This window comes from Equus quagga, chromosome 1 (assembly GCF_021613505.1).
Source record: "Equus quagga isolate Etosha38 chromosome 1, UCLA_HA_Equagga_1.0, whole genome shotgun sequence".
Lineage (NCBI taxonomy): Eukaryota > Metazoa > Chordata > Mammalia > Perissodactyla > Equidae > Equus > Equus quagga.
In genome coordinates this window covers 28,918,872-28,946,356 of record NC_060267.1, presented here as the reverse complement: position 1 = coordinate 28,946,356, position 27,485 = coordinate 28,918,872, and the positions used below count along the sequence as shown (strand labels likewise).

The following is a 27,485-nucleotide window of genomic DNA, read 5'->3' as shown; positions in this document are numbered from 1 at the left end:
ATTTGAACCGGTGAAATCCTGGGCCGCTGAAGCAGAGTGCACAAACTTAACCACTTGGCCACGGGGCCGGCCCCCTATTTATTTATTTTTTAAAGATTTTATTTTTCCTTTTTCTCCCCAAAGCTCCCCAGTACATAGTTCTGTATTTTTAGTTGTGGGTCCTTCTAGTTGTGGCATGTGGGATGCTGCCTAAGTATGGCTTGACGAGTGGTGCCATGTCTGTGCCCAGGATGTGAACCAGCGAAACCCTGGGCCACCGAAGCAGAGCAGGCGAACTTAACCACTTGGCCATGGGGCCTGGTCCCCATTTATTGAATACACTGTCTTTTGCCTACTGTATATTCTTGGCTCCTTTGTTGTAAATCAATTGACCATATATGCATAGGTTTATTTCTCTACTCTGTTCCATTGATCTGTGTGTCTATTTTTATGCTAATACCATACTGTTTTGATTACTATCGCTTTGTAATATACTTTAGAATCAGGAAGCGTGATGCCTCCAGCTTTGTTCTTCTGTTTTAAGATTGTTTTGGCTCTTCAGAGTCTTTTGTGATTTCATACAGATTTGGGGACTGTTTGTTCTATTTCTGTGAAAAATGCCATTAAAATTTTGATGGGGATTACATTGCCTCTGTAGATCGCTTTGGATTGTATGGACATTTTAACGATATTAGTTCAAATCCATGAGCACAGAATATCTTTGCATTTATTTGTGTCTTCATTTTCTTTCAACAGTGTCTTACAGTTTTCAGTGTACAGGTCTTTCATCTCCTTGGTTAAATTTATTCCTGCATAGTTTATTCTTTGTGATGCAATTGTACATGAGATTGTTTTCTTAATTTCTCTTTCTGATAGTTCATTGTTAGTGCATAGAAATGCAACCAATTTTTTATATTGATTTTGTATTCTGCAACTTTACTGAATTCGTTGATTAGTTCTAACAGTTTCTTGGTGGAGTCTTCAGGGTTTTCTATATATAATATTATGTCATCTGCAAATAGTGACAGTTTTACTTCTTCCTTTCCAATTTGGTTGCCTTTATTTTCCTTGCCTAATTGCTCTGTCTAGGACTTCCAATACTATGTTGAATAAAATTGGCAAGGGTGGGCATCCTTTTCTTGTTCTCAATCTTAGAGGAAAAGCTTTCAACTTTTCACCATTGAGTATGATGTTAGCTGTGGGCTTCTTATATGGTATATGATCCTTTTAATGTATTGTTGAATTCACTTTGCTAGTATTTTGTTGAGGACTTTTTTGTCTACATTCATGAGGGATATTGGCCTCTAATTTTCCTTGTCTGGTTTTGGTATCAGAGTAATGCCGGCATTGTAAAGTGAGTTCAGAAAAGTTTGAGAAGGATTGGTATTAATTCTTCTTTAATTTTTGGTAGAATTCACCATTGAAGCCATCTGATCCTGGATTTTTGTTTGTTTGGGAGGTTTTTGATTACTGACTCAATCTCCTTACTAGTAATCGGTTTGTTCAGATTTTCTATTTCTTCATGATTCAGTCTTGGTTGTGTGTTTCTAGCAATTTATCCATTTCTTCTAGATTGTCCAATTGGTGTATAGTTGTTCATAGTAGTCTCATGATCTTTTGTATTTCCGTGGTATCAGTTGTAATATTTCTTCTTTTATTTCTGATTTATTTGAGTGCTTTTTTTTTTCTTGGCAAGTCTAGCTAAAGGTTTGTCTATTTTGTTAATTTTTTCAAAAAACCAGCTCTTAGTTTAATTGATTTTTTTCTATTGTCTTTTTAGTGTCTATTTCATTTATATACACTCTGATCTTTGATATTTTGTTCCCTTACTTTTAGCTTTGGGCTTTGTTTTTCTTTGTCTAATTCCATGAGGTGTAAAGTTAGCTTGTTTATTTGAGATCTTTCTTGTTGGTTAATATGGACATTTATTGCTATGAACTTGCCTCTTAGAAATGCTTTTGCTGCATCACATAAGTTTTGGTATGTTGTATTCCCATTTTCATTTTTCTCAAGATACTTTTTGATTTTTTCTTTCATTCTGTGGTTTTCAGTAGCTTGTTGTTTAATCTTCACATATTTGCGAATTTTGTAGTTTCTTCTTGTAATTGATTTCTAGTTTCATACTATTGTAGTTGGAAAAGATGCCTGATATTATTTCAGTGTTCTTAAATTTATTAAGACTTGTTTTGTGGCCTAACATATGATATATCCTGAAGAATGTTCCATGTGTGCTTGAGAAGAATCTGTATTCTGTTGCTTTTGGGTGGAATGTTCTGTATATGTCTGATAAGTCCATCTGGTCTGACATGTCATTTAAGGCCAAGGTTTCTTTATTGGTTTTCTGTCTGGGTGATCTATCCATTGATGACAGTGGGGTATTAAAGGCCCCTTCTATTATTATATTGTTGTCTACTTCTCCCTTTAGGTCCGTTAATATTTACTTTATATGTTTAATGTTTCTACATTGCGTGCATACATATTTAGAAATGTTATATCCTCCTGTTGGACTGACCCTTTTATTATTATATAAAGGCATTCTTTGTCTCTTAATACAGTCTTTGTGTTAAAGTCTATTTTTGTCTGATATAGGTATAGCTATCCCAGCTTACTTTTGGTTTTCATTTGTGTGGAATATCTTTTTCCAGCCCTTTACTTTCAGTCTGTGTATGTCCTTACATCTGAAGTTAGTTTCTTGTAGACAGCATGTAGGTGGGTCTTGTTTTTTTAATCTGTTCAGCCACTCTAGTCTTTTGATTGGAAAATTTTGTCCATTTACATTTAATGTAATTATTGTTAGGTATGGACTTACTGTCATTTGTTAATTGTTTTCTGACTGTTTTATAATTCCTTTGTTTCTCTCTCTCTTGCTCTCTTCTGTTGTGATTTGATGATTTTCTGTGGTGCTATGTTTAGATTCCTTTTCTTTATCTTCTATGTTAGTACTATAGGTTTTTGCTTTGTGGTTACCATGAGGCTTACATAAAACAACTATATATATGTATATATAACAGTCTTTTAAGTTGATAACAACATCAACTTGAATGTATTCTAAAGTTCTACATTTTTATCCCCCCCATTTTATGTTTTTGATGCCACACTTTGCATCTTTTTATCTCAGGGCCAGTCTTCCTCACCAAAAAAAAAAAAAGAACAAGTAACTGAAAACCAGTAGCCATAAAGGAAGAGACCAAGGTAGATAATCAGGGTAACAAAATGAAGTTAATAAAGAATGCAGGAGGGAACTTTAAAATATATTGTTTGTGAAATATCTCATTTAAGGAGGAAGCACAAAATGGCATGTTTTGGATGATTGGGAAGAATAGCCCCTGAAATTGCTGAAAGGCTAATTTATTAAATAGAAAAACAGCTTGAGGAATTCTCCTAAAAGGCAGATCCAAAACATACATTGGGAAATTTATTAGAGATAAGAGACTTGGTGGTGAGAGCTGGGAGAGCCAAAATCCTTCTCTTAATGGACTGGGAAAGAGTAGTTGGACCAGATGACAAAGAATAATCAAACAGGTGATAGGTAGAAGTTCCCCAGGGCCAAAGTAGTCGTCTTCACATTTCAGTTGCTGGGCACAAATATTGAAAGAATTGACATGCCCTGATTAAATTTCTGAAATCAAAACAAAAACCCCAGAATTCTCCAAGTGTCAAAATAGAAGGAGGGAGGGAAAAACAGGTTTGCTGAAAGGGAAAGAGAATCAGACTGGCACTAGACCTCCAGTCTGCAACAGCAGGTGTTAGACGACATGGAGAAATGTTTAAAATTTAGAGTTCCTCGGGAAATTAATTGTGATTATAAAATTCTCTGTCTATACTGTAAACACTCTTTAAATGCAGTGAAACATAAATAACTGGACAAGAGAGAAGAGAAAAAAGTTTTATTGCCTGTCCATTTTCTATTCAAGATATTGTGAAATAAAATCGAAATGTTACCTGAATTGCTTCCAACTCTGTTTTAGCTCAATTATAGTACTTTGAGCTTTCCAGTTAAGCTAGTATAGATCGTTTGTACAGAAGGGCACGGTGGACACAGGAAATGGTCTGTAACCCGTATCCAAGCTGTGTGGCTGTATCAAGTGTCTGTTTAGGGTATGGGAGGGAGGGGGAACTGTTGTAACCTCTTTAATTGCCTCTTCAATATGAGATCCTATACCACATTCAAGGCATTAAAAAATTATTTTGAAATATCGAAAGTGTCAAAAAGGTGTAAAGAATAATATTATGAACACCATTGTGTCTACCTCTCAGTTTAAGAAATAAAACATTAACTACCCAGTTGAATTTCCCTCCTTCCCAGATAGAGATAATTGTTTTCCTGAATTTGGTGTTTATCACTTTGTTATACGTATAGTACATATGTAGATAACTTAAGCAATATGTATTGTTTTACATGGTTCAAACCTGGAGTAAGTGGTGTCAAACAGTATATAATCCTTTGTAACTGTTTTTTACACAATCATACATGAGATTTACTCATACATACACATATATATTCCTAATTTGGTCACTTAAGTGCTATATATCCATTATATGAATATATCAAAATTTTTCTTCTTCTTGAGGAACATTTGAGTGTTTCCCATTGTTTGCTGTAGCAGTTTTAGTAAACAGCAGTACTAGGAACATTCCTAGACATGCCTCACTGTACGCATTTGAGAATTTTTCTAAGGTGTCAAGAAGTAGAATTACCAGACTGTAGGGGAGATTTATTTTCATTTTTACTTGATATTGTTGCTTGCTCTTCAGAATGGTGGTAATCATTTACATTCCCACCAACAGAGTGAAGTTTATTTACTTATTTATTTATACCTGTACTTAATATTGTTACTTTTTTTGTCGTATCTCATTGTGGTTTTTATTGCATCTCCCTGATTACTAATGAGTATGAGCATCTTAACTTATTCCTTGGCACTTTGTGGTTCTGTTTTTGTGAGTTTCTATTCATATCTCTGCATGTTATTTTCTATTAGGTTATTCATCTTTTTCTTATTGATTTGTAGGAGTTATTTATACATTTTGGTTACTAATTCTTTGTCAGTTATATGGATCACAAATATTTTGCCATAACTTTTTTGTGTGAGTAAAAGAAATTTTAATTTCTCCATAGTTGAATTATCAATCTTTTCTTCTCTAGTTTGTACATTTTGTGTATAAAATAGTAATTCCTTATCTCAAAGTCATGAAAGTATTCTTTTGTTCTCTAATTTATAGTTATGCTTTTTCATATTTATTTATAATTCATCTGGAATTTGTTTTCTCCTTTGTTTTTTTAACAGCTTTATTGAGATGTCATTTATATACTATAAAGCTCACCCATTTGAAATGTATAATTCAATGTTTTTAGCATGTCTATAGAGTTGTGCAGCCAGACCTGATGGTCTAGTGGTTAAGATTTGGTGCTCTGAGCACCATGGCCCAGGTTCGTTTCTTGGTCAGAGAACGACACCACCTGTCTCTTGGCTCTCATGCTGTGGCAGCTACCTATTGCTGTGATGCTGAAAGCTATGTTCTCAGTATTTTAAATACCAGCAGGGTCACCCATGGTGGACAGGTTTCAGCAGAGCTTCCAGACTAAGACAGACTGGGAAGAAGGACCTGGCCACCCACTTCTGAAAAAAATGGCCTTGAAAACTCTATGAATAGCTATGGAGTGTTGTCTGATGTAGTGCCAGAAGATGAGGGGATGGCACAGAAAGACAGAGCAGAGTTCTGCTCTGCTATATACAAGGTTGCTAGGAGTCAGAATTGACTTGACGACACTAATGATAGATAGAGTTGTGCAACCATCACCATAATCTAATTTTAGAATATTTCATTATCCCAAAAAGGAACTTCGTATCCATTAGCAATCACTCTTCACTCCTCTCTGTGCCCCAGCACTAGACTGCCACTTAATCTACTTTCTTGGCTTTCTGGATTTGCCTTCCTGCATTTCATATAAATGGGATCAAATAATATGTGTGCTCTATTGTGACTGACTTCTTTTACCTAAGTGAAATATAATGTTTTTGAGGTTCATCCATGTTGTAGCATGTATCAGTACTTTATTCTTTTTTATGACTGAATGATATTAAAAAAAACTTACATAAGACTAAACATTAATGTCAGTATTTCTGAATGGGTTAGGTTTCCCATGTCTATGAACATGACAGTGGTGCTAGAATACTTTCCCATAAAAACAGAACAAATAGCATAGGAAAACCAAAACCCATGAACAGTGTTTACAAGAAAATTAGTTGACCATGTTTCTCCACAAACTGTTAAATACCAGTAGGTTGGGGACAAACCACCAACAGCTCCAAGACCTGTGTATTATTATCTATGTAGGAAGAAGAAGGAAGCAGTGGAACATCAATTGAATCTGAGAATCGAAAAATAGCCAAAAGGCAATCACTGGAAAGCTTGGAGGGCCATTTTAAGAACACCAGCTGAAACTGGGAGGGGTTTTGCACACACTGATAATGGGTGAGTGAAAGAGGTCTGTTGTAAAGTCTTAAGGGACCGGAGCGCATTCATGAAACTTCTAAAACTAACCACCAAAGCTCCCTTCCAGGACCAAGCCAAGATATCTCAGGAAACAACTATGTTTTTGAACACTATATGAAAGCAACAAGAGGGAGTCTCAGAGTATGAGGTTAGAATAGCTATTCTATGCCAAGCCTCCTTCTAAAAGTTCAGGAAAATGAATTTAATTTAAATATCAGCAGTATGAAATGATTGTGAAATCTCATAAAAGTTTTTAAAGAAAATGAGCCTCAGAATAGCATCCTTTCTAAAGACAGTGAAAGCACACCAGAAGGATGTGTCCGTAAAATAGATGAAAACCATTAGATATTAAGACAAAAGGTAAGACAAAAGACATTGTAATCAGAACAAGCCATTTCAAAAAAATAAGTTTTCATAAGAAAAAGAAAAACTAGGTGGTAAAACTTAGTAAAGTATTGGAAATGAAGGAAAACATTTTGGAAGACAAATGAGAAAGAGCACAATAGCAAGTGAGCATAACAGATAATACGTTAAGAGAGAAGGATGTTGAAAAGGAAAAAGACGTTAAAAATAAAGAGGATAAGAAAGAGGGGTAAAGAGAATTTGATAGAAATTGATATTGAAGACAGGCAAACAAGATCCAGCATATGTATAATAGGAGTCCCCAGTGAAGTAAAACCGATAGCAAGGGAACAGAGCAGATACTAAAAATTACAGTTTAACTGAGTTAAAAACAGATTTGAGACTCCATCTTGAAAGAGCACAGCAAATATCTGAGAACACTGGCAGAGAGAAACCAATACTGAGATGTGGTCTAGTAAAATTATTGGACTTTAAAGGAAAAATTAAAATCCTTCAGACATGCAGCAAAAGTCACAAAGTCTCTTATAAGGTGAGGAAAACCAGATTATTAGTACACTTTTCAACAGTAACAACTTATAAGAGAAGACATTCTTGTTATGAGAGAAGACATAATTTATTATGGAATTCCATATTTAAGATACTTAAGAAAGTTTGAGCCCAAGATTTTATATATAACCAAACTGATTTTCAAGTACAGAAGTCACACACTATTATCTGTATGCTAGAACTTGAAGAATATTGTTCCCATTAGTCCTTCCTGAGGAATCTGCTATAGAAAAAGCTTCAGAGAATCAATATGACTATAGAGACAGTAATATAAAGACTGATGGTTAGCATTACACACATAGTTGCAGAACCAAGACTAAGTGGGGGATAAAGAAGGAGAAAGTATGGTCTATAAAGGGTGGGAAGGAGAATGGAGGGATCATATGCAAAACATTTTAAAAACTATTTTTGGTAATCATATTGGTGGTGATAGTATTGGTATTATCTGGAGACTGTGTAATGTAAAATAAAAAGCAAATGAGTTGTGTTATTCTAATTCTGTCATGAAGTGTGTCCTTGAGAATCTTGATTCTTGTTGTAGAAGAAAGAAGATAGAGGTAACGTAGATTGGGGGATGTATGTGTTTGTGTAGGGTGAGCAGGGCAAGTGTTGATAACTGAGAGAAATAAGTTAAACATTTAATTCAGGAGTTTTTAAAAGGAAAAATAGATAAATAATCCCTCTTCCCCAGAAAAAAACACCAGGTAGAAGAAATTAACAGTGTTAAAAAAATTACAAAATGAAATCAGGGGCCAGCCCCATGGCTGAGTGGTTAAGTTTGTGCGCTCTGCCTTGGTGGCCCAGGGTTTTGCTGTTTGGATCCTGGGTGCGGACATGGCACCACTCATCAGGCCATGCTGAGGCGGCGTCCCATATGCCATAGCTAGCGGGACCCACAACTAAAGTATACAACTATGTACTGGGGGAATTTGGGGAGAAAAAGCAGGAAAAAAAAAAAGATTGGCAACAGTTGTTAGCTCAGTGCTAATCTTTAAAAAAAAAAAAGGAAACCAAATAAAATACAGATTTGACCCATAAGATCAATTAAATAGTCAATTGGAAAATTTGGTTAGAAAAAATACGTAAAGACAAAATATTACAAATAAGGAAAATGAAAATGTCTAAGAATATTATAAGTAATTATGCCTATAAATTTCAAAATTGAGGAGAATTGGATGATTTTTTTTTCCCCCTGAGGAACATTTCCCCTGAGCTAACATCTGTGTCACTTTTCTTCTATTTTCTCTGTGGGTCATCATCACAGCATGGCTGCTAACAGGCAGTGTAGGTCCACGCCTGTGAGCTGAACCCAGGCCGCTGAAGCGGAGCATGCTCAACTTAACCACTAGCCCAAGGGGCTGGCCCCCTGAGTGAATTTTTTTATGGACAGTTTTTATCAAACACATAAAGAACAGTAAATTTCCATGTTGTTTAAACTATTTCAGAGTACAGAAAAGAAATGATGGAAAACACCCCATTTTACTTAATGAGAGGGATAAACCTGGACACCAAAACCTAGCAACACTGGATGTGCCACATAATCTTCAATTGGACCTTCCATATTCACTCAACATTCCTATTCTCTATCATGAGGGACCTTTCTGGACAATATGAATGGGCCTCTCTGTCCTCTGGCTTCTGATTGGATCTGGAAGTGGGGAACTGTGGCAGGAATTGGAAAAAGGAGGAGATTAAAGTCTGGGTATTAATTCCCCTGGCTCATTCCCTGGGTGCCTTGGGCTGGCTCTCCCTCTTCTGAAAGACCTAGTCCTTCCTTCAGGGCCTGTGGGTTCTAAGAGCTTCTCTGTTGTTACTGAACTGTCCCTTGTGAGTCCTCTAAGCCTCATCTGTAGCTTTGCAAATTAAAAAAAAAGTCTGCTTGTAAATAAACCCTTCTTAAGTTAACCTAACTCGAGTGGGCCATCTGCTTGCTGTAGACCTTGTTTGATACAACAGATGAGTTTAGGGTTTTTACATTGGAGAAAACAGGAAATTAAAAGATGTACTAGTTTTGACTACTAAGAAATAACAATATGGAAAAAATATTCTGTACAGAAACATATATTAATTACAAAGTCAAGAAAAACAGGAATTTATAAACATTTAAAATGTATAATAGAGACCAAGGGTTTATATAGTATTTGCTTATCTACTGTTTATTTTAGTATATTGTATCTATGTTAAATTTCCTGAGTGTGATTGTGATTATGTAGAAGAATGCCCCTGTTCTTAGAGATATACCACAATATTTAGGGATGAAGTGTTATGATATATATAACTCTCACATGGGACAGCAAAAAAACAAGTGTGTGTGTGTGTGTGTGTGTGTAAGAAGAGATAAAGCAAATCTGTCAAAATGTTAATAATTGGTGTATCTTTGTTAAGCTCTCTGGTATTCACTGTTAATATTTTTGCAACTGTTTTGTGGCTTTGAAATTTTCAAAATAAAAAGTTGGAAAATATTCAAAACAATAAAAAATGAAATATTGATATGGATAAAGAGCTTTATAAACTAATAAGGAACATATAAAATGGCAGCATTTGAACAAGCAAATCACTGAAGGAAAAATGTAGAAAGCCCTTAAACAAAATGATGCCTGTCTTGAATAATAAGGAACGCAAATTTAAATGAGTTGTCAGTGTTCATCTATTGAAGTAGCAGCTTGACAAGAGTGATGATAATGCCTAATGCTGAGGGGGATGCAGCAAAGTGAACGGGAGGTGTAGCTTGGTGCCTGCCATGTTGTGGTGTGCAGTCTGGCAGTATTTGTGAATGCTTAAAACGTATATGCTCTTTAATCACAGCAATTTCATTTAATGAACTAAACCTAATGAGGTAATAGGATAAATAAAGTTATATGTACAAAGCATGTTCATTGCAGCATTGCTTAACAATAGCAAAAACTGTTTAAATGTCTATCACTCGGGGTCTGGTTTTACACGGGGTGGTATATTATTTAAGTGTTAAACACAGAAGTTAATACATTGATATGGAATGATATCCCTGATTGTTACATTAAAAATAAAAGCAAATTAGAGAAAAATACATATAGTACTACCTCATTTAAAGTAAAATGTCTACATCTTATAGGCATAATTTATGTATACCAGTATTAAATAGATTTTGAAAATCTGGCTGAGAGAGTATCAAAAAAGGTAGGGAAATAATGGGGAAGTGGGCCTTTATCTTCTCTCTTTTTGGATTTTATTTTAAAGAACTAAAGATACAAGATAGAAAATATAAAAAGTCTGCAATAATTTTTTCTTTGAAGTTTCTTTGCTGCTTCGTTAGTGTAGTCTTATTAAGTTACAAAAACTCTGTTAAGAAACTCATTTTGCTCTTGTATATTCTGTTTTCAGAGCAGTGGAAAGAGCTCAGTGCTAGAAAGCCTAGTGGGGAGGGACCTGCTTCCCAGAGGCACTGGTATTGTCACCCGGAGACCTCTCATTCTGCAGCTAGTCCACGTTTCACCTGAAGATAAACGAAAAACAACAGGAGAAGAAAATGGTAAATTTTAGAATTGGACTAAGAATTATTTTACATTTCTTCATTTTTGTCAAATATTTAAAAGATATGAATTGATTAGACAGAAATTAGTGGCTGTAGCAAAATCAGAAGTCCTGTGAAGAGAAGTGGTATACATCTTTTCTCATGTGAAAAAAGAGTAAGTTTTGTTGTGATGACCGTGAGTAAACTTGTTTGCAATAGTACGTTTTTGGTAGTTCAGCTCGGTAAACTGTTGTACATGCTGTTCATTGGACGATCTAGTGAGATACTCGGTAAACAGGAATCATTTATTTTAAAGAAAAAGTTTTTCTCTCTTTTGTAGTGTTTTAAACTTTTTGCCTAGTGTTTAAAACAATGTTTTTGCTCTTTTACTTTGATTTAGAATTTAAATAATTTAGATTCTAGTTTAAAGATTTTATTTTAAATAAAATTAAAATGACTGATTTTCAGCATAGCAATGTTACCTTCCCTTCCCTTTTCTGCTCTTACCATGTGCCTGTTAATTTTGAATCTTTTGCCCTTCAGTCTAAGATGAATATTATTTTTAGAAAGAGTTTTGATTTTTTAATTATTTTTTTGCTATCCTTCTCTTGCTAAGACTTACCTGTATAGCACATACTGTTTGGATTCTTAAGATCCCCTCCTCCCGTGAATAGTGAATGTGGAGTGTTAAGATAAGAAAATATGCACAGTCCTTTATAGCAGTTCTTCTTTGGTTAAACTGAAAATATTTTGAGAAATGTTGTCTATCAGCAGATTTTAAATCGCTTATTAAACATGTATCCTGTATTAATCATACATTTATATTAGGTTTGAAATGTTTGATGAGAGTAACATATTTAGTCTTCCTTTTTTAGCTCACTGTTTGGCTCAGACTTTCTGTCTTATTTATAAGAGTCTGTAAAATAGCTCTAATTATTAAATTACATTTGCAGCAGAGTACCCTGTTTGTTTCTTATCAGCAGAGATCTGTTTGCAATGTAGTTTCATTTTACTTCTTGTATTCTGATCTAAGATGGGCTAATAGTATTGATGAAATTGACTTTAATTTCTGTATCTGATTTTTTTCTTCACTTATAGGAGCATTGGTGGTGATAGCTTGCTTTTTTTTTTAAAGGGGAGAAACAAAAACCTGTCATGAGCATCTACTATGACTGTAGAAAGTTAATCAGTGAAGCAAGTTAATGAAGTTGTAGATGTTAAATAATATTTTTGGCTGGGATACTTAGGTAGCTTACTGGTATATTACTCATCACTTTGCATTTCTGTAATATTTCTTTATTATTGAAATTCTGAACCTTGAACTTAAATCATTTTGGACTACCCTATGGTCCAGCTTCAAATATGTAGAATAATAACACTTTTAAAATTTCATTCCCACCAACTTATTTCATCAAATTTACCAAATACCTTAAACTAAGACTTTAAAACACTGTATGGCATTAATTAGGTCTTTCTTTTAACTTCATTTGCTTTAGTCACCTTGAAAAGGGCAGATGTTAATCCTGTCTCTCGGAAACTATTTGTAGATGTAGGCATTGTTTCTGGAAAAGGGTGTACATTTCAGCCCTAGAGGTGTCGGTCTTTGGTATCTCTTTGCTTGTGTGTCCATTATGTTTTGTTGGTGTCTCTTCTTGGTGGTTGGTCAGTAAATCTGCATATTTTTACCTTAATATATTTTTTCCCCCAAGCTTAGTGCTTATTTTTTATATAAAAAAAGAAACTTCACTTAAAATGGCAATTCAGCTATCCAGAACACAAAATAGATTTCATAAATTTTGAGTACTAAATTTCATGTGTCTTATTAATAACTAGGATAGTTCCTTAGTTTCTCATCAGAGCCTCTTTATCCTTGGGATAAACAGTTCTACCTTGTCATAAGTCATTCTGACCCAGAGGAAATTAGAAATAATGAAGCAGATAAACAGTTAGCCAGAAGAGTATGAACTGCCCGATAGCCTGACAACCAGAGAGGAAAAAGGGAGGAAAACAAAACCAGACAGAAGAATTTCAGAAAAAGAAAAAGTCTCTAACCATTTTGTATAGGCATTTATAGCCTTGTTTTGTAACAGGGGGCTTTGTTATGTAATAAAGGCCGATGTTACCAATAAAAGGTTCATTTAAGAGCAGTGTATTCTAAGGTGACATGGAACAGTGTAATCTATTTTAGATATAGCTTCATCAAAACTGGCTAAAATAAATTATACATATTAAATGTTAAGATATTTTAACTATCAGGAAAATTTACTTAATGTGAAATCCTTCATTCTGCCAACTACAAAGGAAAATTGAGGTGTCAATATATAGATTTACAGTATTTCTCAGCTTGCTCCCCCCCACCTTTGCCAGTGTAAAAGAATTTTCTGAGAAAATCTTACTAAAAACAAAATCAAACTGTTTTAGAGTGGGATGGTGGTTTGGTTTGAACGTTAAACTATGATTATCTTTCATATATTTGTAAGAAATAAATCACACTTTCCTCAGATTTCTTTTTAGACAAAATCCAAAAGTGGCATGCTGATTAAAGACCAACATTGTTTCTGTTGTGTTCTGTTAAAGTCAATATATTTCAGAGAAAATAATCCCTTATAAAGCTCAGTCTTAGTGAATAGGGTAAATACTTACATATATTTACTTACTCTTAAGGTTTTGAAAGATGTTTGGTTTATTTTGTAGATTCTTTTTTACCAGGCAATTTGTCTTTTCCCATGTCAGTTATCACATATCTAAGGCAAATTTTTGAATAGTGAATTGATTTTAATCCATTTGTGTTAGAATTAGAAGCCAGAGGTAACATAGTTAATTGTAATGGAAAGTAAAAATAAATTATGGCACACAATATACTTCATTTATATCACTTAGAATATTATATACTATTGTATATCCCTTTAATTATAATTAATTGTAATGGAAATTATATAGTTGTAAATTTTGAATAATTGCTATGTGCATTTGAAATGTGTTCAGGTTTCTGCACATTTAATTTTTTAAAAAGGTTTAAAATATTAGGGATAAGCACTAAACTTATCATTCTGTGCTGTTTCTCTTTAACTACAGACCCTGCTACATGGAAAAACTCAAGACACCTTTCTAAAGGTTTCCTTTATCCATCTGTTTTTGGCCCTTCTTTTTCTATTATGCCTGCATGTGTGCTTATGTACTCTTACAGGCTGTGTGCATTTTTTTTCTTCCATTTTTATTTGCCTATCCACATTCTTTGATTGCAGGTCTTAGTTGTTCTTGTTACCTTTTGGCATTGCATCAGAATGCAGGCTTTTTTTGGTGGCGAATGTAATTTATTTTATTTTTAATTTTAAAAATATGCTTGTGAAGCCAGGCCTCTTTTATATGATAAGGTAAATTAAAAATACCCCTTTAGTATGTAGTACCTGCCTCTGTGAGTTCTGTTCACCTAGATTACTCCAGTCCTCCAATGAGACTTCTTGGAAGAAGGTACTAAGCTTCAAGTAGGTGAGCATTTTTCTCTCAAAAAGGATCCAGTTTTATTTATCTTTATTCACAAAGGATTGATCCACTTTTTCCTCAACAAGTATTTATTTGAATAACTTATAGTCCTTTTTGTTTTGATTTCAGGTGGCTGATATGCATTATTCATAAACTCAGTCATTAAGACATTTAAAACTGTGTATTTGGCAAAAGCAGAACAGCAGTGCTTGGGGGAGGCAAAGTTAGGTTACCTTTCTACAAGTAAACATTTCTAGCTTCTCTGAGAAAAACAACAAAACTTGCTCTCCAAGTTTTAGACCGCTGGAAGCAGTGTCTGCAGTGAATATATCTTCCTTTCTTCAGCAAGTGCAGGAGGAGCAGACCTATTATTGGAAACTAATGGAGAGTAGCAACTCCATACAGTGCGTATGCCAGAGTGTGTGCCCCCTGCCCCATTTCATTTCTTTCTGACCGTCATTTCTACTGGAAAGCATAGTCTTGGTCCTGGGGGAAAAATCACCTTGAAAGTGCATATAAATTACAGAATAGCTTCACACTACTGAGAGAGCCGTTTAAAGGAATAGCAAATTGTGACTTTATAGGTAACCAACAGGAAACCAAATTAGAAGAAGGAAAAAAAAACGAATTGAAAAGTTAGCTGTTTTATTCATGTATTGCAAACTTTTACCTTGAATTATATATGTAAATCTTTTATATGCTTTTTGCATTACTCGGGTTCTTAACTTTTTTCTTTTCGCCGTTAGCTTAATTGAGTACTTTCATCAGATGAACTGCTTTTGTGTGTAAGATATTTAAAAATAAGGAATATACTTTTAAAAATAATATAATTACATACAAAAAATGAAGAGAAGTGAACAAGTTTATTAGTAAAATCTGGATTTCAAATGGTGGGCAGACCTATGAGCAACGCTGATCTGAAGTTAGTCCTGTTTTTGAAATACATCATACAGTTTTTAAAATGTGAAAGTATAATTTAGCAGATCTTAAAATGTTTGTTAACTTGTCGTTAGTGGCAAAATAGGAACAAATAATATTGTGTTGCCTTTTTGAATTCCTACTAAAGGTAAAAAGTAATTTCCATAGTTTCCAGTAAATGGAGTTTTTCTTTTTTCCAGGGGTTGAAGCAGAAGAATGGGGTAAATTTCTTCACACCAAAAATAAGGTAATTGTACAAGAATATCATGAAGAAATAACATGTTGAAAAAAACTTTTTTGTACAAATAGTTGATAATTTAGTTTCTTATCATTGGCAGTGTGACATGTTATCTTGAAGCAACTGTTCCTTGTAAAATAAATCTTAGTAACATTTCTAACCACAGTAGTTTATTTGGAAAGTACTTCAAGTTGAGCCCTAATATCTCCATCGTTGTGGGATCAGGCAGCTTTTGAAAAGCTCATATAAACTATGACTCCTTGGCTCAGAAAAATATATGTATATATTAGAATTTGTTTACTAATTCTCTGAAGCAGGTGTGTATACATCCTTGAAATTTATTCACTCCCCCCACTTAAGAACTTTTGATTTTATTTTGAATATTGTGCTTTTTGTGTCAATAATTTTTAGCTTTACACGGATTTTGATGAAATTCGACAAGAAATTGAAAATGAAACAGAACGGATTTCAGGAAATAATAAGGTAGGCATCTTTTTAGAGCTGGAAAGTATAAACCTCAGCAAATACATCATTGAGAGTATTCTGCATATAATGTGTGATTGTAAATTCATAATCCTGGTCTTTGAAACTAATGGAGTGTTTTCACAAATATATAAAAACTTTACTTAAAATCTCTTGTTTCTTAGAACTTTTTATATGCTATCAGATATTTCATTTAGATGTTCATTCTTGATCTTGTACATACTACTTTATTATATAGTTATTCTACTTAATTCGGTTATAAGAAGTTACCTATTTCTGAATGGGTTGATTTACTCCAACTCAAGAAGCATTATATAACTTACATCATACATCTATTTTAAAGAGCTCTTTTTTTTTTTTTTTTTACCTGAGTAAGGTTAGATTTGCTTATGAAAGTAGAGAGAGAGAAAGATTAGTTTTGTTTTTTGTTTCAGTGAAAGTGAAAAGTAATGTTAACAACTGAATTATTTTCTTGTTTTCTAAGACTGTGAGAATTTAAAATTAATTAGTTGTCTAAGATACCGTTAATCTTGACAGCAGGCACTATCAGTGCTACCTCCTTTAAATGCTTCTGTTTTCTCACTCTTCTCTCTTTATTCCTATTAGCTTTCTCTTTGTTACCTTTCTTTTTGTTTTTACCTCCCTTCTTATATTATCCAGAGGCATATTTAACCCCATGAGTTGACCCTAGCCTAGTACTAACATTCAAACAGATATGTATTTTGAGTCCTTTTATCTGTCAGATACTGTGCTAGAGAGGTTGTTCCCTGACAAAAAGACATATTTGGAGCCATGTTCATTCTTTATGTCTCTTCAGGATATTTGTCTCTCTTTGAGTGAGTGCCTAAGCTTTCTTCATTACTGAACTCTAGGCTGGGAACCTTTGGGTTACTGCTACTGCTGCCATACTTCCCTGAATGTCTAATAATTGGGTTGACAGAAGAGGTAGAAAAGGTGGCAGGAACTAGATCAGCTTGTCCTCACTCCTGTACTTATATCAGGGATAATTTTGACTTTTGGAATGTTATTAATCATGACACCAGTCTGAATCATCTCTCCTGTGATCCCCATGGATTTTTACTGAACTCAGGAATTGTGGTAATTTTACATAGTACTAGGACTAGAGTGGATGTGACTGGTGATTCAGAAAGGAAAGTTTTTAGTTACACTAAACTGAATGTCATGAAAGATCAAGTCTGTATACCTACAAGATGTTTAATTTATGGTTGAGATGTGATTTACTTACTTAGCAGATTTTCTCATCCCCAGTGTCTAAAAGATGAGAAGTCCTCTACCCCCAAAATCTATAAAAAATCTTTTCTTTCCTAAATCATGTTTGTAATGAAGTAAATGATACTTTGACCTTATGTAAGTAATCTTACATGTCTAAATGTCTAAATGATTTCATATGCCTAACATAAAGCCCTGAAGGATTTAAAACACCTATGAGATTGGAGTTGTAAAGGCATTTGGGCAAAGCTTTGTATTGGACATGATGAGGGAATGCCTGAGAAATAGACAGCCTAAGTAGGTATGCCGAATATCAACATATAATGACTTTGGAGCTCTGGAATATTTAAAATAGAAAAGTAATTCAGAGTAATCTTAATAGAGCAAATCTAACTGTATAGAGAACTCAGTGAAGGATGTTCCAGAAAAGTTTTCTCGGAAATTAGAATTTTCAGTGGGTTAATGAAGGAAGATATACGCTGGATAAATAGATGAGAAATTTTAAAGGATAAAGAAGGGCACGTACAAAGACAAGTTATGAACACTTTATAAGGGTTTTTTTATATGTAGCTGACTCAACTCTAAAACTTGTAGAGGGCCAGTGGTAAAGAGGAGGGAGTGTGCGTGATAATCTCAGTCTAGGGAAAAGAAAACATAAGTATCTCTCACTATCCAAATTCTTACTGTTTGAATTCAGGGATCAGAAAATTCAGATAAATTTTCTGAGGAATCTCTTACAATAGGCTCTTACCACTTGATATTCAAAGATTAAGAACCACATTGATTTGGATAACTTGTCATCTATGCCTCACTCTCTGAACTTAAGAACCTCATAAATTTGGATAGTGAGGAAATACATTAATCTTTTGTTCAGCACTAAGTCTGTTAAACATATTTAAGAAATGGTATCTGCTTAGACTCAAGAGAAAAGAATGTGAAATAATACAGGGGAAATAAATCATTTATATTAATGCTATAGGGTTAGATAGGATTATAACATGCTGGGCTGCCCATGTGTTTCATCAGGTTTTGATTGTTGAAATGTTTTAGGGATCATGGTTTAATTTGTATTTAAAAGCATCTAACGTCTATCTACTTGAAATGAGGTTTACTTTAGCATTTTATATTTCATTGAAATTTTAATGTGATTTTAATATATTTTAAAACTTATTTTTAGGGAGTAAGCCCTGAACCAATTCATCTTAAGATTTTTTCACCCAATGTTGTCAATCTGACACTTGTGGATTTGCCAGGAATGACCAAGGTAAACAATGGTGGTAACTCATTATGGATTTGGTCATATTTGTTTTCACTTAAACAAATGTGGTTTTTCCTTACCCTTTATGAAAATAATCAGCTTTTTTTGGCAATTAACTTGGTCTTTTAGCAGCATTTGACATAGTTGAGCCCTCCTTTCTCTTTGAAACACTTTCTTTACTTGGCTTCCAGGATGCCACACCCTACAGGTTTATCTCCAGTCTCATGGGCTACTCCTTCTCGGTCTCTTGCTGGTTTCTTCTCATCTTTCTAGTGTCTAAACAGTGAGTGCCCCAGAGCTCAGTTTTTGGACTTCTTGTCAAGGGGACACAGTTACCCCCTTGATGATTTCATCCAGTCTTATGACTTTAAATACATGAGTGTCTCTATGCTGACAGCATTCATATATCTCTAGGTTTGTATATCCATCTGTCTACTTGACATATAAATTTAAATGTCTAATAGGTATCTCAGATTTGATGTGTCTAATACCAGATTCCTGACTTGTCCCTCAACCTGACTTGATCCTTCTGTAGTCTCCTTCATCTCAATAAATAGCAACTCTGTTCTATCAGTTGCTTAGCCAAAAAGTTTGTAGTCATCCTTGACACTTCTTATCCCACATCCTACTTCCTCTGTCAGCAAATCCTCTTGGTTCTCCAAACCTTTAAAATAGGTCCAGAACTCTATCATGTCTTACAAATTTGTTGCTGCCATTCTGATGTATCATCTCACCTGGATTACTATCATCTCACCTGGGTTACTATGATAGCCTCCTAACAGGTCTTCCTCATAATCCGTTCTTAACTAAGAAGCCAGAGTGATGCTGTTAAAGTGAAAGTTAGATTATTTCATTCCTTGGCTCAAAATCTCTCCAGAGGGGCTGGCCCCGTGGCCGAGTGGTTGAGTTCAAGCGCCCCGCTTCAGCGGCCCAGGGTTTCGCTGGTTCGGATCTTGGGCGCAGACTTGGCACCGCTCATCAGGCCATGCTGAGGCAGCGTCCCACATAGCACAACCAGAGGACCTACAATTAGAATACACAACTATATACTGGGCAGCTTTGGGGAGAAGAAGAAGAAGAAAAAAAGGATTGGCAACAGATGTTAGCTCAGCTGCCAATCTTTAAAAAGAAAAAAAAAAAAAAAAACTCTCCAGAAGCTTCTCATTTCACTGACAGTAAAAGCTGGAGTTCTTAAAGAGAGCTAAAGTATCTCCCTGATTTGTCCCCATTAGTCTTCTGCTAACTCCTGCTCCAGCCTTCTGTCCTTATTGTTCATTCTGCTGGAATGTACTTCCCTCACGTATATGCATATACCTCTCCCTTATCTCCTGTTTCTGATCATTCTCTCAGATGTCATTATCTGAGTGAGGTCTTCCCTGATTAGTCTATTAAAGAGCATAATCCAATTAAAAATAATTTAAAAGCACAACCTTCTCTCATCATTCCCTAGCCTCCTGTTCTGCTTTATTTTCTCCATAGCCTTACCACCACCTAGATACTATATATATGTCTTGGTTTCTTATCTGCCTCTCATCACTGAAAGGTAAGCTCTATGAAGGCAAGGATCTTGGTCTTTTTTTATTCACTCCTGTGACATAATCTGGCATGTAGAACAGTGCCTGAAATATAGTAGGCTTTCAATAAATATTTGCTACTTGATTAACAAATGAATTTGTCTCTAGGCAATTAACACTGACCAGTTCTTAACATGGTGAACTTTTGCTATTTTCTCAAATATCAAAGTTACATTTTGAGACTTTCACATATTACCAAATTCATAAATACCACTGTAGTTTATAATGTCTTCATTTTAACTATCTCTAAGTGGAGAAATAACCTATGTTCTGTGGATTAAATGGGAGAGAAAAAGCTGAGTTGGTTTTTGTTACTAGTTCCTTGCTCATCTCTGTTTGGTTTAGGTGCCTGTAGGTGATCAACCTAAGGATATTGAGCTTCAAATCAGAGAGCTCATTCTTCGGTTCATCAGTAACCCAAATTCCATCATCCTTGCTGTCACTGCTGCTAATACAGATATGGCGACGTCAGAGGCACTTAAAATTTCGAGAGAGGTAGATCCAGATGGTAAGGACAGATACTAATATTTAATGAATGCTCAGTTAACAATGGTAAATCTACCTTCAAGAAAGGAATTTTTGTTTTTAAAAGTAGTGTTTCTAGTTGTTAATACAGATTTAAAAAATAATGGTTTTCCATTTTGCTTATAATTTCAAATAGAAATTCTGATGGAAAATGAAGTTTTAACAGATAAGTTGCTGTACAGGCTAGGGAAAAATACTTCACACAGTGTCCATACTTGTAATGGTTACCTAATGGTTGTAAAATAAAATGGCTTTGCAAAAAGTTTGTGTAAATAAAATGATGTAGGATTTTGAATGGTTGACTTCTAAGATTAAATAATTCTCAGAGTAGGAAAATCATTGTAAATTTTTATGATACAGTAGATAATTATGGTATCTGAATTCTGCAGAGGCAGAAAACATTTAAACATGCTCAAGGCAGAGGGCATTCTTAGAAATAGAAGTAAAATCCTTTTATGAAGCATTCCTAACTCCATCCTGACCCAGACTGTGCATCAGTGTATGATACTTGACTAAGGCTGTAGTGTGTATCTCCTAGTATATATAAAACACCAGCTCGTAGGAGAGTGGTTATTATTGCTGCTAATAAATGTATGCTTTGCTCCATACAGGAGCCAGTTTTTTTTTACCTGAGTATTTGGAGGTTCTGTGAGCTGTGTCATCTTTCTTTTTTCCTGCTTTGAAGAAGAATTTCAAATAAATTGGGTAGGAAATTAAAATTCCCATAAACCGGGCGACTTTTTAAAATATTTTTATTTCAAGTTTTTAAGAAACTTTTATTACGTGAGTAACACTTATTTCAGTTAAATTAAAAGATAAGCTATATCAAAAGATTTATTTAAATTTTATTTGTATTAAACTGTTAGACATTTTATATGCATTTTATTTTAAATTGACCCTTGAGCCATAACTGTGATTGTGCTTTTGATCTCATAGTCTTAATCTAGTAATATATTATAAGGAAATAATCCAATCCAGTATTATTTATAGTATCATAAAACTAGAATCAACTTAATATGGCCCACAGTAGGAACAATTAAGTAAATTAAGATAATAATAGAATATGAAGTCATTAAAAAGGATGATTTTATAGATTTGGTACAATATGGAAAAATGTTTACATTTAAAAAACGTCATATGTAAGATTGGACATTATGCAGAGCAGCTGGGACTCACACGTTGCTGGTGGGGATCGGATAGTGATTTTGGGAGATAGTTTGGCAGTTTCTTAAAAAGTTAAATCAGTAGTCCTACTTCTAGATGGTTACCCATGTTAAATAAAAACGTATGTTCATATAAAAACCTGTCTGCAAATGTCTATGGTAGTTTTATTCATCATTTCCTAAAACTGGAAACAACTCAGATGTTTCTCAAATGGAGAATTAATAACCAAAGTATAGTACATGCATACCATGGAAGACTACTCAGCAATAAAAAGGAATGAACTATTGATACGTGCAACAATATGGATGACTCTCAGATGCATTCTGAGTCTGCCAAAGAAGCCAGACTCAAAAGGCTATGTATAGGATTCTATTTATATAACCTTCTGAAAAAGGCAAAGCTGGGAATGGAAAATGGGTTTGATTGGGTAGCACAAGAAAATTTTGGGGGTAATGGAACTGTTCTGTCTTGAGGTGGTAGTGACATAACCATTTGCATTTGTCAAAACTTGTAGAATTGTACACAAAAGAAGTAAATTTTAAAGAAATTCTTTAAATGCTTATAAAAAGCCCAAAGAGCTAATATAAAATTACATATGAAAATTATAAAAAATTGTAGGGGCCGGCCCAGTGGTGTAGTGGTTAAGTTTGCACGCTCTGCTTTGGCGGCCTGGGGTTTGCTGGTTTGTATCCAGGTCGTGGACCTAGCACGGCTCATCAAGCCACGCTGTGGTGGCATTCCACATAAAATAGAGGAAGATTGGCACAGATGTTAGCTCAGCCACAATCTTCCTCAATAAAAAAGAGGAAGATTGGCAACAGATATTAGCTCAGGGCCAATCTTCCTCACCAAAAAAAAAGTACACAATGATTAAAATTAGTTTTTAAAAAGTATTTGTAAGCAAAGATTAGAAAAGCATTTCCAAAATGATGACAGAGATAATGTTAGGTGGGATTATAGGTGAGGATTTTCCTTAATTAATACTTAATGGCTTTATTTAATGGGTCATTTTTTTTTCTTTTTTGCATTTATCAGGTCGCAGAACCCTAGCTGTAATCACTAAACTTGATCTCATGGATGCGGGTACTGATGCCATGGATGTATTGATGGGAAGGGTTATACCAGTCAAACTTGGAATAATTGGAGTAGTTAACAGGTTAGCAATTAAGAATGGGATAAGAATTCAGCATTCTCATTTCAAAGCAAATCTAAATTTTAAAAATCAGTCTGAAATGTGATAGTGTCCCGTTTTTCCCCCTTTTACTGTAATCTTGGTATTGCTAAAGAATTCATTGCTCTAAAGAGAGAAGAGAAATTCACCAAAGTCTCCTGTAGATATTTTTGATGGAAAATGTTTCTAGAGTAAACATTACCACAAAATGGAAGATAATTTAATAGTGAGGTTTTAAAAATTCCTGCCTGTTATGTATGAGGAGGGCACTGGATAAGAAAAAATACTATTTAATTTGCACCCAATCAAGAAAGAGTTTGTGTTAAGGTGGTAGGATTTTAATAGATTAGTTTAATGTCTAGCGTTAGTGATTCTATGTAATTGCCAGGATATGACCTGGAGAAATTTTATTAAAGGTACCCTAGTTATAAATAGCTGGTATTAAAAATTGTGGAAAGGAAACTATTGTTGAGTGTCTAATTATGTTCAGACACTATACTGGGAGCAATTTGCAAATGATATCCTTATGAACCCCTACAACAGCCCTGATGAGGCAGGTGTTGATGTCTATTTTATAATCAGAAAACTCAGGGGGCCAGCCTGTGGCCGAGTGGTTAAGTTTGTGTACTCCGCCTCAGTGGCCCAGGGTTTCACCAGTTTGGATCCTGGGCGCGGACATGGCACCGCTCACTAGGCCATGTTGAGGCGGCATCCCACATGCCACAATTAGAAGGACTCACAACTAAGAATAAAAAATATGCAACTATATACTGGGGGGATTTGGGGAGAAAAAGCAAGAAAAAAAAGATTGGCAACATTGTTAGCTCAGGTGCCAATCTTTAAAAAAAAAAAAAAAGAAAAAAAACTTAAGTTATACATTTACCAAAGTCACATAGCTGGTGAAAGCAGAGCCCAGTTCAAATGAAGATCTCTCTTGGTCCAAAGCCTTCATGAAATTCTCATGAGATCTGGGTTCTAGTCCTAGTTCGTCCACAAACTAGATGGTTTTAAACCCACGTTAAACGACACCAGCCATCTTTGGGTCTCAGCCCTTTTAAAAATGAAAATGTTTTTACTAAATAAAATCTAGGATCCATTCCAGTTGTCTGCTTCTATTCATATGTCCTCCTACCTCATGCCTATTAAGACTTAAAAAAAATCTCATTATTTCCCTGTTCAGGCAAGCAGGTGGTATAAAACTGTTGTATTTGTAGATGACTGCTCTTCAAGTTAACCTAATTATATTTTGGTAGAAATTAGTTGCCTGTCCATGGATAAATATAGTTAGTTAATACACATATTAATAGTTAACACACATATAATAGTTAATACACATATTTTTTCACCTCTGTCCCTGTTATTTAAGAGTACTGCTTTTGACTGTAGTGAATGGTAATAATGAGGCCTAAACTGTTCAGGCATACTTACTTACAAGTCACATAGTTTGAATCTTGGCTGAGCCGCTTGGTATGTGACCTTGTGTAAGTTTAACCTCCCTGAGCCTCACTTCCTTTGCTATCAAATGGGATAACACCTATCACATGGAGTTATTGTGAGAATTAAATAACACAATCCATGTCAGGCATTAGGAACAGTGCCTGGTGCTATCATCATCACCATCATCATCCAAGGTATGTAGAGGACCACAGTTGACTTTACTTGAACAGTGTTGTTATTTTTCAACTTTAGGAGCCAGCTAGACATTAACAATAAGAAGTGTGTAACTGATTCAATCCGTGATGAATATGCTTTCCTTCAAAAGAAATACCCATCTCTGGCCAATAGAAATGGAACAAAGTATCTTGCTAGGACTCTAAACAGGTAACATTTTTACCTCTTGGAAAATGAGATATTTTTGGTTTTCCAATAGGTGTCTAAGACCATTCATTTCCAGTTCCTTACAGTTTCATAATGTTCTTGTGTGTACTGTTTGACCCTTAATTCCATCATCCAATTCCATAGGTTCTTGTATAGTAGAGACATGTGGATGTCTCTGTTTTTATTGGGGTGGGTGGCATTAAATCATCATGTAGTCTAGGAATGCTCAAGTAAACTTTAAAATGTTTTAATTATGAAATTCTTGACAGTCAGTGTAATACTTTTGAGGATAGAACTAGATAGCACATGACTTCATTTCCACTTTGGATTTCAGGAACTGAATTGAAATTTAAAAATTTCACATAATCTAGTCTTAATTTAGGATGTCTTCTATTCCTATTCATAAAAAGAATTTAAGCTGTGTATCTTTAATTCTGAATGCCCACTTACGGTAGTGGGACTGGAAGACCTTTCTAGATGATTTATATATGACTGAAGTGAAAGCTATTGTCCCTTGCTTTTGTCTTATTCCCTAAATACATTAAAGGCGGATGGACTTGGATCTTAATAAGACTGATTTTCACTATTCTGAGTCCCCATTGTAAAAGATAAGTCAGAAACCAAAATTACATAGGTAGAATTGGATTGAGTAGCTTACTTTCTTTGAGGTAGTTGCAATAATATAAAAATATATATTTTTTCAATTTATATTTTGTTCTCAGCAATTGCTACAATTTGATGGGTTGAAATTTGAAAAGCATTGACCAAGACAGCTTCTTTCATGACATTATTTTTCAGACTAAGTATTTACTCCTAGTCTAAATTGCATTATTTCCTGCCAAGACAAAGTATTTGACAGGTTTCGCCATTATCTGTATTTTTAAAATTTGACCTGTTTGGGTCTTCACAATACACAATTTTACTTCAAAATCCTTCCTCTCTAACCTGTCTTAGGTTACTGATGCACCACATCAGAGACTGCTTACCGGAACTGAAGACCAGAATAAACGTCCTGGCTGCTCAGTATCAGTCTCTTCTAAACAGCTATGGGGAACCTGTGGATGACAAAAGTGCTACTCTACTCCAGCTTATTACCAAGTTTGCCACAGAATATTGTAACACTATTGAAGGAACGGCAAAGTATATTGAAACTTCTGAGCTGTAAGTAAGAAGTTTCTCTGTGGATATGGTTACCTGGATTGCTGGATGATTTTTGCTTTAATTCTGAGATTATCTGATTGTAATTTATTATCTATAAAACAGGAATATCACTTTATAGGAATTTTAGGATTATGTCTGATATGTGTGTAAAAATGCTTCATAAACTATGTAAAGTAAAAATTTCAGAGTTGTTTTTTCTAACAAGACTTTTTTTTCTAACAAGACTTTGATAAACATTTTAAATACTTCATAATTTGAATTTTTCAATGTTTCTTTACTACACACAGTATAATTTTTCATGAAAAAGTTAAATGCAGGTAAGTAAAAAGAATAAAATATAAGAACAAAATGACCCTTAATTCCATCATCCAAAGATAATACCTGCTAATTTTGGCATTAATCTAGACATTTTTCTATGCATTTATAAAACATTAGAAATACTTATATTACACATCTTTAAAAATCACATGCTATACATGCTACTTTGGAATTATTTCCTTATATCAACATGTTACAACTAATATTAATTATACATTTATATTATCAGTTTTAAGATCTACATAGTATTTTACTTTATAGATATACTCTCATTTGTTGAACCAGACCCCTACTATAAATAGTTTGTTTTCAATTATACATAAATATAAACGATGTTGTAATGGATTACCTTTGGGGCATGTATCCAAGTAAACCATTAGGATAAATTCCTAGGGAATTACTAGATCATAGGGTATAACATCCTCAGATCTTATTATTGCTATACTATTAGTAGGTTGTATTGTTTTACTACTAGCAATATATAAGAATGTCCAGTTCTCTATACTCTTATTTCAAAAAAATCTTTAATTTTGAAATAATTATAGACTCTTCTGAAGTTACAAATAAGTGTATATTGGAGGTCCCATTCAGCCTTCATCCCGCCTCTCCCAGTGTTGACGTCTTGCATAACTATACTTCAATAACAAAACCAGAAAATGCACATTGGTACAGTCCACAGAGCTTTTCACATTTCACCAATTACACATGCACTCGTGTGTGTGTAGTTTTATGTACCTTTGTGTAAACCAGGTGGCCTTTTATGTGAGTTAACTCCATAAAGAGAGTATTTAACAGACTAATTATTGAATGGTTATATGTGTGGCATATTGAGGGAAATTAACATTACTAAGAGGAGCCTTAGTGGGTAAGGTAGGTCAAGGTATAAAATATGAGATTTGATTAGGTGGCAAAAAGGGGTATAATCAACTATTTTTATTTAAATACTTATTAAATATAATACATATCCAGAAAAGTGCATATAACATACACAGATAGTTTTATAAGTAGTTAATAAAGCAAATATCTGTATAATCACCAACCCTTTAGAACACTGAAGAGAGACCATGTACATCTCTTTCAGGGATTGGGAGAGGTCCATAGTTTACGAATGCATTTGGGTTGGGCTCTGAATAGCACTTGGGAAGGCAGTAAGGAGAGCAGTGGTTTCGGTTTTGAGCAGCAAAGAATAATGCAGGGTGTATTTGGAGAACGGTATGTACAGTGATGGGACATAAGAGGAGGTAAGGCAGGAAAGGTATCTAAGAACAAGA

At 34.4% G+C, this 27,485-nt stretch overlaps 1 protein-coding gene across 3 annotated transcripts in view; it reads left to right on the top strand.

Moving 5' to 3' along the window:
- The window catches only part of DNM1L (dynamin 1 like), a 45,196-nt gene that overhangs the window by 5,939 nt on the left and 11,772 nt on the right, over nucleotides 1–27,485 (top strand). For all 3 annotated transcript variants that reach the window (XM_046663606.1, XM_046663605.1, XM_046663601.1), the window contains exons 2-9: nucleotides 10,744–10,891; nucleotides 15,475–15,521; nucleotides 15,924–15,995; nucleotides 18,403–18,489; nucleotides 20,403–20,565; nucleotides 22,782–22,902; nucleotides 24,607–24,738; nucleotides 25,690–25,896. In XM_046663606.1, the coding sequence (XP_046519562.1) occupies nucleotides 10,744–10,891; nucleotides 15,475–15,521; nucleotides 15,924–15,995; nucleotides 18,403–18,489; nucleotides 20,403–20,565; nucleotides 22,782–22,902; nucleotides 24,607–24,738; nucleotides 25,690–25,896 (977 nt within the window). The remainder of the gene's footprint in view (nucleotides 1–10,743; nucleotides 10,892–15,474; nucleotides 15,522–15,923; nucleotides 15,996–18,402; nucleotides 18,490–20,402; nucleotides 20,566–22,781; nucleotides 22,903–24,606; nucleotides 24,739–25,689; nucleotides 25,897–27,485) is intronic.